Genomic DNA, 12,040 nt, shown 5'->3' on the forward strand with positions numbered 1-12,040 from the left:
TTCTAAATTCCTGGTTGGAATCTGGGACCCATTTCACAAGCTATAAACATGAATTTTGGTTTAGTGACTGTAGAATTAAACATTTATGTAACCTGGGCCCTAATCTCCATTTATTATATTTTTTGATGAAAAACTAGGTGCAGAATAACTAAAAACTTTTTTTTAACATCTTTATTGGAGTATAACTGCTTTATAATGGTGTATTAGTGTCTACTGTATAACAAAGTTAATCAGCTATACGTATACATATATCACCATATCTCCTCCCTCTTGCATCTCCCTCCCACCCTCCCTATCCCACCCCTCTAGGTGATCACAAAGCACCGAGCTGATCTCCCTGTGCTATGCGGCTGCTTCCCACTAGCTTCTGTTTTACATTTGGTAGTGTATGTATGTCCATGCCACTCTCTCACTTCGTCCCAGCTTACCCTTCCCCCTCCCCATATCCTCAAGTCCATTCTCTATGTCTGTGTATTAATTCCTGTCCTGCCCCTAGGTTCTTCAGAACCTTTTTTTTTTTAAGATTCCATGTATATGTGTTAGCATAAGGTATTTGTTTTTATCTTTCTGACTTACTTCACTCTGTATGACAGACTCTAGGTCCATCCACCTCACTACAAATAACTCAATTTCGTTTCTTTTTATGGCTGAGTAATATTCCATTGTATATATGTGCCACATCTTCTTTAACCATTCATCTGTTGATGGACACTTAGGTTGCTTCCTTGTCCTGGCTATTGTAAATAGAGCTGCAATGAATATTGTGGTACATGACTCTTTTTGAACAAACTGTAAACAGAAAGAGTAACATTAACTTGAATCATTTTTATTAAAAAAAATAGCAGAAGATTGTAAAACTGTTATTGCAATTTTTTTCACCTGTTTTTGTAATTTGTAGGCATTGGGTTCTGATGCAGTTGCCATAAAAGTGAGTAGCCATCGTAATTCTTCTCTAACGTTGGGCAACAATAATCTTAGATATAGTTGTGTTGCTTCAAGTGCTTCTGTTCTTTTCTCATTTTCTGTTACATGGGTTACAAAGAAGACAAAGCAAGGGACAAAAAAACCCCAGAGATTATAGTACGTAGCAGTCAATTAAAATGCTATGATACTGTGTTTGGTTTGCAGATTCTTTTTTACACTTGAAAGTTTTTATTAGGAAATATTTCAAACACACAGGAAATTATCTACATATTATGCCAAACACCTGCATAATTATATCCAGCATTGTCAAACAGCAATTTGTTTTTAACATGAAATTATATGGCCACCTACAAAGCTAAAAAAGAGACATGATGTGTCACTCAATTTTTATTTTGCTAAAAGGTCATCAAATTAATACAATATTTCCAGATACCTCAGTTCTTTAATCCTCTAGTACTATATCAAAATTTTTCTTAGAATGTCCCTGTGATAGAATTACCTTAGATCTAATTGCTATACTACAGTATTACATTTGATAGTACAATTTACGTGGCAGGCCAAGTGAATTGAAAAAAGACTCTATGAAGTACTTTGACATCATAGAAGAAAAATATTAAAATGTAATACTCATATAATACATAAAATCTTCTGCAACTTGTATTATTAAAAAAGATTATGCAAAAAAACTGAAGTTTAAACATCTCTTACCTAAAAGTTCAATAATTCCTGAATGAATATCAAAATACTCATCAGTTAATAAGCAATCTCTCTCTTGATTATAATATTTTACTATGACATCAAAGAGTAACTTTTTCTGTGTATTCAATCTTGTCTCTTCATTTCTGTTTTGAACTAACTGCTCACTGACAGTAACTATTAACTGGTCAGGGAAATATTCCAAGCATTCAATTGCTGAATTAAGCCAGTTATCAATCCTGGAGGTAAAAAACAAAATAAAATAAATTAATGGTTAACGTTTCCATTTAACTGCCTAAAACATTGTTTGATAAAACAATAAAATCTAGCTTATAATTAACCAAACCTAAAGAAGAAACTAGTTTTGAGAATCTTTTTAATAATTTTTGCTGGATGACTGAAGGAGTAAATGAGAGGGAATAGCTTTTCTCCTCACCAAATACCACCACACCTTTCTGTACCTTTACTTTCAAGGAATTAAAATATTTGTGGGCCACCTTTTCATTATTTGTTTCTAACTTTGTTAAATTTTGTTCAGAGGAGTTCATCTGTACTGTTGCATTGCAATGGTGTTTCCTCTCCCCTTTCCCACTCTGATCATTAGGTGCATATGGTTCTATCACTATTCGAAAATAAGATACCAAATATTTCCCCCATTAAGATGCACCGTTTATCCCACCACACACTGTTTTCCCCTTTTTTATCTCCCGACCTCAATAAGATAAGCAACTTAGGATCCTTTCACTCCTCCCTCCCTTCAGTGATGATTTTGGAAGGCCTTTAATTCCCCCTTCTCCTCCACCTTCCCCACCCCCAGGTTTTGCTGAGATAGGTTAGTATTCATTATAATTTCCCTTAATACTACGTCCTTCTTTTTTTGATATCTTATTTAGCACTTATATTTTGTACATTCTCACACAGCCTTACCATATCAACTTCGAATATGTTGTGTGTACATGTGTGTTTGTATGCATGCACATATGTGGGTACAAAATTAGGGAGAAGAGAAAATAGTGAGAGTGCACAGACCAAAGTTCATTGCCTACCAATTTTTCCTTTCCTCTTCATCTGTCTCCATCTTGGGGTTCTGGTTATTTCTTTGTAGTCAGATTAAAATCTTTCCTCAAATATTTTCCTAGGAGGGGGTTCCTGAGTGATATATTCTATGAATTCTCGGTGATCCTCAAATATCTTTCCTTCTTCCCTCCTATTCTCTTTCCCGTTCCATTTCCTTTTTTCTCCCCACCCACACCAACCCCTGTTGAATGGAACATATTGCCTAACATGTGTGACTTATTATCTTCTAGCTCCTAGTGTTGCAGATGAAAAAATTAATGACAGTTGGATTGCATTTCTCTTGCAGATAACCTACACTTTCTACTTGGAAGCTCATAAAGGCTGACTAGCTGCTGTCTGTTTCCTGCAGAGGCATCTAAAGAAATCCTGTTTCTTTGCTGGTGTCCCTATATTCTCCCTGACTCAGGGGCTGGGGAAGACTCATTTGCTAGGTCTTTCTCAGCCTGTTGAATTAGGAGCAAACATGTCATGTGCAAACAGGACAATGGTTGACGATCTAAGTGGGTTCACAGGTCTCTGATCATCAAGCTCCTTGTAGGATCTGAAGCTTTCTGGTTCTCAGGTTTGGAGTCTGATGTTCTTTTCTTGTTTGGCCCATGCGGCAGAAAGCATCATATCAGTTCTCTTTGCTGGAATCTCAACAGTACCCAAGGTCTTATACTTATGGTTCCTAGCAACTGATTTATGATAGGGCTTATTTCATTGGACTGTAATGTTTTGTTTCATGAATGTCTCCCCTACTAGACTGAGGATTCTCTTAAAGCAGGAATAAATAAACTGGTAGAAACCATGATGGTTTTTATTTTATGGTTATAGAACGGAAATAATAGAACTTTGAAAAAACACTCAGGGCTGGTGCAGGGAAAGAATGATTGACAAATCATGACTGAACTCATATGAATGAAACCACTCAGATTTCCAATAATCTTCTCACAGGTCATAACCAGTGTCTTTCTATTTTAGATCAAATGAAAATTCACAGTGATTAATTTTTAAATCAATGATGATGTCTGCTCATACATATGAATATGTTCTCCCACCTTAAAATACCAAGGGCAAAATATGTGAAAGAACATTTTAGTTATAAATTGACAATAAAAATGGTCACTCACTCAAGTAGACATAAGCTTGGAATAACCTCTTTGTCGAGGTAAGTGTTTGAGATAACAAGATCTTCCTCTTTACTTAATTAGAGATTTTGTGTTTTAACTGGAGGCTCCAAAATATTTTCTAAGAATGGAATGTGAATCAGTTGAAGAATACGTAGCAATGTTTTTTGTTTCCAAACATGTTCCACAGCTTAGAAAGAAAAATAATATAACTATCATACTAATAAATAACATATACATATTCAACCAGTATCATAGAATTCTTCCATTTCTAGTAATACAACAGAAAAGCTAATAATATAATGGATTAATTTGTTAGGATAATTTAACTTTGCTAAATTACAATTTCTCTTTTCAAGATTGACCTTTAAATAGACATCAGGGTTATGAGCCATATTGATTTTATTTTCTGGCTATGTTAATTATAAAGTGATATTATCTAGCTTTTAAGGTGATCAATAGGTTTATTCCAGATATTAAAAAAAACTACTGGTCCTGCTTATAAATTATTTTGATGATTGGAGAGAATGAGATTACTAATTATTTATAATTTTATTCAAAGCAGAGATAATTGTAGTTAAATTGCTTTTAAATAAAAATACAGTATTAGGTTAATTTTAACTTGGGTTTCTGGTCATTTATGTTAAGGGTTAATAAAGTTTTTCGTTATCCTAATTATCAGATCATCATTAATATTTTGTTTTTCCTTTAAATGAAACAAAATTACAAAAGCAACAGCTGGGCTTCCCTGGTGGCGCAGTGGTTGAGAGTCCGCCTGCCAATGCAGGGGACGCGGGTTCGTGCCCCGGTCCGGGAGGATCCCGCGTGCCGCGGAGCGGCTGGGCCCGTGGGCCACGGCCGCTGAGCCTGCGCGTCCGGAGCCTGTGCTCCGCAGCGGGAGAGGCCGCAGCGGTGAGAGGCCCGCGTACCGCAAAAAAAAAAAAAAAAAAAGCAACAGCTACAGTAAATCTCTCGTGGAGCTTTACTGCCAGTAGCCTACGTATTAAATTTGGACCATAGTCATGATTTGTTTGGTTATAAAGTATTTTGACTAGCATTAACTTGTATAAATAATGGGAGATTTCAGGCTTCCCTGGTGGCGCAGTGGTTGAGAGTCCGCCTGCCGATGCTGAGCCTGCGCATCCGGAGCCTGTGCTCCGCAACGGGATAGGCCACAACAGTGAGAGGCCTGCGTACCGTAAAAAAAAAGGGAGATTTCATATAAAATTCCGGGTTTCAAGCTTCTCTAAAAATATCTTAAGAGGGCTTCCCTGGTGGCGCAGTGGTTAAGAATCCACCTGCCAGTGCAGGAGACACGGGTTCGCGCCCTGGTCCGAGAAGATCCCACATGCCGTGGAGCAACTAAGCCCGTGTGCCACAACTACTGAAGCCTGTGCTCTAGAGCCTGTGAACCACAACTACTGAGCCCATGTGCCACAATTACTGAAGCCCGCGCACCTAGAGCCTGTGCTACGCAACAAGAGAAGCCACCACAATGAGAAGCCTGCACACCTAGAGCCTGTGCTCTGCACAAGGAAGAGTAGGCCCCCGTTCGCCGCAACTAGAGAAAGCCCATGCGCAGCAATGAAGACCCAACGCAGCAAAAATAAACAAATAAATAAATAAGAAAAAAAAATCTTAAAATCTCATGACACCGGGCTTCAATTAATGCCTGACCAAAGTTAGCTGATATGAATTAGTGGCTACCTTATTTGCATTGGAATGTCATTTCCAGCTCACCACAAACCCCACCACTTCCTACTGTATCCCAAACAGTGAAGTTGAGTGTCAGCTACCATTTTCATGGTATTGTCCTGTTGGTTTTGTTACAGTAGAAATTAATTTCCCTATAGTTATATCTCTTCCTTAAGTGGGAAAAGGAAAAATAGCCAAGAGGGCCCTACATTTCAAGCAAAACAACAATTTTTCCTACACGTTTGAAAATGAAGTACTCACCTGCTCTCCAATCTGCCTGGCTCCTAAAGGCATCTGAGTTTACTACTTCTGAGTTATTGGCCCCAAATAAATCAAATTAGCAATCTTTTAGTAAAGACTTGAGATCGTAAGTAGCCTCTAATCAATCAGTCCACATTTGTCAGAAAGATAAATAAATAAATAAGACATGGTTCCTATAAAACTATAAAAAGGAAGTTTTACCCCTCACTTTACAGGGCTATTGTTAAATTACAGAGAATAAATATAAAATGCATAAGAAATTGCCTGGCCCAGAGAAAGGCCCAATAAGTGAAAATTACTTTTATAAGCATCTTTACTGATCAATTATATCCATCTTTAGTTAGAAATTTCTAGAGGTACCCTATATCCTCATGGGAAAATGATGACAAGTTTTTCTTTTTCATTTGTAATAGGTAAAAACTGAACTTTTGTTGGCTCCTCTTCTTCAGCCTGTCCTCTAAATATTAATCTTTCTCGGAGTCTTCTTCTAATCCCTCTTCTTTTCTCACTCTGCACCCTTTCTTTGGGCACCGTGCATTTCCCTTATCACACTTATCCTAGTTATTGTTGATAACCTTTGCTCCTCCAGTGTGCAAATCATGCTTGTCTTACTTCCATCATGGTTTGACCACATGCAGTAAAGTGTGTAACCATTAATGAATTGTGTATGCAACCCTCCTAATTGCCCTGGGTATGCGGCTCTTCTTTCAACTGTTAAGTTGCCTTATAAGGACAAAACCACAAGTAGATAGATGAAGTAAATGGTAAAGAGAATTAGAGCAATAGGTAGCCTAGCTAGTTTGTTCTGAAAGGCAAAGAGTAGGGAGATGTTTGGGAGGAGCTTATACAATGGGCAAAGGATATGCTCATAAGAAGATGGTCTTGCATTATAAATAATAAGGACTGGTAATGAGTTTGCATGTTTTTTTTCCGGTAGTAAGGACTGTAGTACCTCCAGTTAATCTGATCATGGTCATTGTAAAAAAATAAACTAAATGTTATTGGATCTACATTGCCTCACCTGTCTTGTGTGATGCAATCACTATGTAGAAGGAAACTCTTACGGGGAGAGGAGTAGTGAGTCAGTACGCCAAACACACTACTTCTATTGTATTTGAAAAGTCAGTTCTTGGAGACAGTAAAAAGATCAGTGGTGGGCTTCCCTGGTGGCACAGTGGTTGAGAGTCTGCCTGCCGATGCAGGGGACATGGGTTCGTGCCCCAGTCCGGGAGGATCCCACATGCCGCGGAGCGACTGGGCCCGTGTGTCTGGAGTGCTCCGCAACAGCAGAGGCCACAACAGTGAGAGGCCTGCGTACCACAAAAAAAAAAAAAAAAAAAAAGATCAGTGGTTGCCAGCGGGGTAACGGGGAGGGAAGGAGGAACAGGTGAAGTACAGAGCATTTTCAGGGCAGTGAAACTATTCTGTATGATACTATAATGGTGGATACAGTCATCATACATTTGTCAAAACCCACATAATATACACCACCAAGAGTGAACACTACTGTAAATTGTGGGCTTTGGGTGATAATGATATATCAATGTAGGTCCATGGATTATAACAAATAACCACTCCAGTGCAGGATGTTGACAGTGGGGGAGGCTGGGTATGTGTGGGGGGCAGGGAGCACATGGGAACTCTCTGTACTTTCTGTTCAATTTTTCTGTGAACCTAAAACTGTTCCAAAAGTAAGTTCTATTTAAAAAAGTCAGCTCTTCTTACAAAGTTCGGAAAAAAGTAATGAAAACTGAAATTACCTTCTTTTGAAAGTGGAAGAACAGGTTTGTCAACTGTGATGTTTGGAGGTAAAGCCAGAGTCCCACTCATTGTATCAATAAGTTCCTCAATTCTTTCCTCACCAATCTCTTGTGCTAGAGGATTTGAAATCACTTTGCCTTCTGGTCTGTTAAGAAATAATATGTGAATTTTTCCATTACATACAGGGCCAAAATTACAAATATGCATTTTAATTTACTTATTAAAACTTATTTATACATTTCCTATTTCCAAAAAGGATGTCAGGCAGCTTACAATAAAAGATACAAGTAATAAATGTATTAAATAACAGAATATCACGAGAAGAGGATGTTAGGATTGTAAATAAACAGAAAAAAAAAAGTTAATTCTAAGGTTATCATGGCTGCTGTGACAGAGTAGAAAATTTCTGGTCTAGTTTCGTTTCCATAACTTTGGCTTTAGCTACTTTGGCTAAGTCATGTTTCAAAAATTAGGAAGCATATAATTCATCAGAGGAGATAAAGTTTTTCCTGGTACAAATTCTGAAATATTTTTGTGATCATGTCCTCCAAAACAGTTTTACAGCAAATGCAGAAAAGATTAATTTTTACACGGCTATTTCTTTTATTGACTTCTGAAAAAAACAGAAAGCATAATATTCAAGGTTTGTTCAATGACGACTGTCCTGCCAGCAACTAAAAACAATATATTACAGTATCTTGGTTAACACTAACCTTAAAGATTCCTTTGCTTTTATTTCATCATTTAACCCAGTCTCAGAATCCTTTTTTCTTTTGCAAAAAACATAAGATGATTTATTCCCTAGAAACCTGTAGAGACTATTGTTTGAATCCTCAAATTCCAATTCCTTTTCATTTTTGAATAGCTTCATTTCTACTGGTTCAAATACTTTATGGTTCATTAGAAGTTGACAAAGACGAACTCCTTTAAGACGAGAGATATCATTACTGCTCAGGCACGTATTTTGCATAAGATGACTTAGTACTACATCAACAGCATCAGAACCAGTAAAACAGTCTCTGTATGTTCGTAAATGATGCCTCCTTCTTTTTATTACCACTTGAGTCTGAAGGGAGTGAATAATACCATCCCATAGCTGAGTAGCTTGAAAAGGACCAGAGCATCCTGAAAAAAAAAAATTAAACATATGTTTCTAACAAATTTAGATTACACAAAAATATGTAAGTTTTTTTTGTTTTGGCAACCTTATGCTTTTGTATGGCACATCTGCTAACAATGTCTTTCTTAAGTTTCTTCTCTTCCCATCTTGTGTAAACTATAATATGTTTACTAAGTTTGCACATGTTCGTCTGCCAATAAAATCAGAGTAAACCTAGGAACTTGCTTTACTGATATGAAATATACTACTATGTGAATTTATACATCCTAATGTTACATGCTTAATAACTAGCTAGACTTAGTCTTGAAGAATATTATTTCAGGCTACATTTTAAAGGAATGTACACACACATTGGAGTCTTGATTATTACAGAGATGTGGCTTCACCAGACTCTGCTTTTCCTTTCTTCTTTTTGCCTTTTGAACAATGACAAGCATTGCATGAAAGAAATCTACAGCAAGGAGCTGAAAAAACTGATCAATTTATCTGCCAGCTGTTCTTCTTGAAAAATAAAAGTTTGTGAGGAATAATGAAAATCTGAAAACAATGAAAATGTCCAGTGCCTGGGGAATAGTTAAGTAAATTATGGAATAGCCTTATTATAGGATATTAAGCAGCCATTAGGAAGAATGACATTTATAGCACGGAAGGATTTCATTAAGTAGTAAAAACAAAAAACCAATGAGGTTGGGCAGAACAATTTATATACTATCATCCTAGTTATGCAAAAATGAATTCCCAACCTACATACAAATATATGTAAATAGAAAAGTCTGGAAGGATAAACCTCAAAGTAACCTTTAGGAAATAGGTGTAATGAAAGGATACTCACTTTTTAGAATACATATTTCCAGTTTTTATAACGTACATATATAATTTTTTCAATTAATTGTAGACAGTAAAATTTTAAAATTGAGATATAATTCACATTCCACAAAATTCACCCTTTTAAAGCATACAATTCAATGGTTTTTAGGTACATTCACAAAGCTGTGCAGCTATCTCTATTATCTAACTCCAGACCATTTTATCACTTCAAAAAGAAACCCATACACACATATACACTCTTGATACTATGTATAAAATAGATAACTAATGAGAGTATACTGTATAGCACAGGGAACTCTACTTAGTGCACTGTGGTGACCTAAATGGGAAGGAAATCCAAAAAAGAGGGGATATATGTATATGTATAGCTGATTCATTTTGCTGTACAGTAGAAACTAACACAACATTGGAAAGCAACTATACTTCAATAAACATTAATTAAAAAAAAAGAAACCCATAGTTAGCAATCACTGCTCATTCCCCTCTACCCCAGTAAATTTTTATTAAAAAATTTTTAATAAGGGAATACGTTGAAACATCTAGAATGTTGTTTCTAGATTTTCGTTGTTGTTACAATCTGAGAATTTAAGCTCTTTCTTCCTCTGACTATGAATAACTGGAAACAGGATGTCCAACTTTACATAATGGTCTGATGTTTAGGACAGAAATAAAAGCCCATCACCTTCAAATGCCTTCTGTAACAGAAGCTTTCTGTCTGTCTGTCCTTGAACTATTGGCCCGAGACACTGTGGACAGTGCATAGACAGGAGTAGGGCGTGGAGGGCGAGGAGTGGAAACGGGGAGGGTTTGAGGAGGGAGTAGGGACTGGGTTAGGGTAGGGTGGGGTGGATAAAGCTAGGAATCTATGAGAGGAGGAGACAGGGGTATTTTCCGTCTGCCCCCTAAGCGTCATTAAACAAGTAGGCTAGGTTAAAGAAATAGTCCTCGTGCTCAAGGACTTGCCATCTAGTACTTTTAACCCCTTGTTCTAAGTGTAGCCCGCTGACCAGCAGCAGTGGCATCATCTGGGAACTTATTAGAAACGCAGAATATCAGACCCTACTCTTGAATCCAAACTGCATTTTAACAAAGTTCCCAAATGATCTGTATGTATATTAAAGTTTGAGAAGCACCGCTTTCCAGGACGCCCCAAGGAGAGTAGCTTCTGAAAAGGTCCAGTGCCCGTCCTCAGCGGGACGGGGAGAGCAGTGGGCCGGGAAAGAGGCGGGTCCAGGAAAGGGGCGGGCCCCAGAGGCCTGAGGCGCTAAGGCCAAAGCGCCCGCTCCCCTCAGCCGTCCCCCCACTTCGGTGCACATTTGGTTAGGATCCAAAGGTGTACCTGTCCTCCTTTTCCGGCAGAAAACATCTCTAGGGCTCACGAAACTTGACACACTCCGCCCTGGGCCGGGAAACTGGCTCTGGCTGCCAAGGCTACGGAACCACGGAGTCAAAAGAACCGCCATAAACTCGTCCGCCGGGCTCCTCCCCCGGCCCGTAACCCCGCCCCCACCCCGTTCTCGGGAGGCGGAGGCCGAAGACGCCCCGGCCCCGCCCCTTCCGAACAAGCAGGAAGTGACGTCATGCCAGGGCTGGCTGGTCTTTCGGTCTTCTTCCCCCTCCCTTACTCTTCCTCCCCAGTCCCTCCCCTCCCCTCCCCCTTCCCTCCTCCGGTTCCAGCCTTTGAGGCCGCGCGAGTGTGAGAGGCTATGGAGTAAGCCGGCGGCAGTGGCCAGGCGCCGGGGCTGAGCAGGAGCAGCCAGGAGGCGTTTGGGGGGGCGGGGGAAAAGAGCCCCAGCACCGCCCCTCCCGGGGGAGAAGGGGAAGAGGTGAGTGACCCCCCCACGGGCACGGAACGACCTCCTTCACCGGCAGCGCTCTCGCTTGGGCTCCTCAAGCAGCGAAAAGGAATGGGGAAGGACCCGCGCCTGGGGTAGGCCTCCCAAGGTCCCCGGGGCTGGCGACTGTTGCCAGGTGACGGGCCTGCCGGGTGCAGGCGGGGCGGCGGGGCTCTGGGCGCCCGCGCGAAGCCGGGCTGGGGGAGCGGCGAGCTCCGGGGAGAGGATCTGGGAGGCCCGAGTCTCCCCTAGAGGCCTGGAAGCGACTGGAGACCCCGGGCTGGAGCCATCTGCTGGAGGGAGAGCCCCCGGCTCCGGCTCGGGAGCTCGGGTTTCCGTGGTGGAGATCTTGGTTCCGTTTTGGGAAATTGGACACTACTCTGGGACTGGGTGAGAACAAACAGCTCCCCTCGGTTCTGAGGTCCACCTCTGATAACCTGGGTTACCATCTAGGGCCCTACCGCCCGGCGTCCTTTTCTGACAGTAGCTTTAGTTCTGGAATGGAAGGTTATTGTTTGTGAGGTGGGTGGGGCAGGTGTTTTGTTAAATACCCGCTCCGAGGCTCCTGCACTCCTGTTTTTCTAAGCGGGAGAGAAAGGATGGAAGAAGGTTGAGACCCATGAGGCTTGCAAAAACTTGGGATACGACTGAATACATACCTATGATCAGTTATGAAGGGGACCAGTATTGTCACGTCAACTCCCAAAACAGTCTTCCCGAGACTCCAGACTCAA

The 12,040-nt window shown here is 40.1% G+C and overlaps 2 protein-coding genes and 1 long non-coding RNA gene across 5 annotated transcripts in view; 2 read left to right on the forward strand and 1 right to left on the reverse strand.

Moving 5' to 3' along the window:
- Positions 1–662: 662 nt before the first annotated feature.
- Positions 663–10,958, reverse strand: DEPDC4 (DEP domain containing 4). Of its 2 annotated transcripts, XR_007470246.1 has the most exons (5): positions 10,811–10,958; positions 8,237–8,648; positions 7,523–7,668; positions 880–1,859; positions 663–789 (listed from the first exon to the last, which is right to left on the reverse strand). XR_007470246.1 is itself a non-coding variant. In XM_049694737.1 (4 exons), the coding sequence occupies exons 1-4, from the start codon at positions 10,932–10,934 to the stop codon at positions 1,801–1,803; spliced, it is 741 nt and encodes a 246-aa protein (XP_049550694.1). In that variant the 5' UTR covers positions 10,935–10,958; the 3' UTR covers positions 850–1,800. The 2 variants fall into 2 exon arrangements, 1 of the variants encoding a protein (XP_049550694.1); XM_049694737.1 differs by lacking the exon at positions 663–789 and having other exon boundaries at positions 850–1,859.
- On the forward strand, positions 707–4,726 carry LOC125960516 (uncharacterized). Its single transcript, XR_007470253.1, has 2 exons — positions 707–928; positions 2,984–4,726. It is a non-coding gene; the product is annotated as an uncharacterized LOC125960516 (long non-coding RNA).
- Positions 10,959–11,074: 116 nt separating the features above from the next.
- The window catches only part of SCYL2 (SCY1 like pseudokinase 2), a 58,425-nt gene continuing 57,459 nt past the window's right edge, over positions 11,075–12,040 (forward strand). Inside the window, exon 1 of one of the 2 annotated variants that reach the window (XM_004269490.3) lies at positions 11,075–11,297. The gene's annotated coding sequence lies outside the window, so the exon portion shown is untranslated. Of the gene's footprint in view, positions 11,402–12,040 lie in introns of both variants that reach the window. The other variant, XM_049694722.1, reaches the window with a different exon arrangement.

This window comes from Orcinus orca, chromosome 11 (assembly GCF_937001465.1).
Source record: "Orcinus orca chromosome 11, mOrcOrc1.1, whole genome shotgun sequence".
NCBI lineage: Eukaryota > Metazoa > Chordata > Mammalia > Artiodactyla > Delphinidae > Orcinus > Orcinus orca.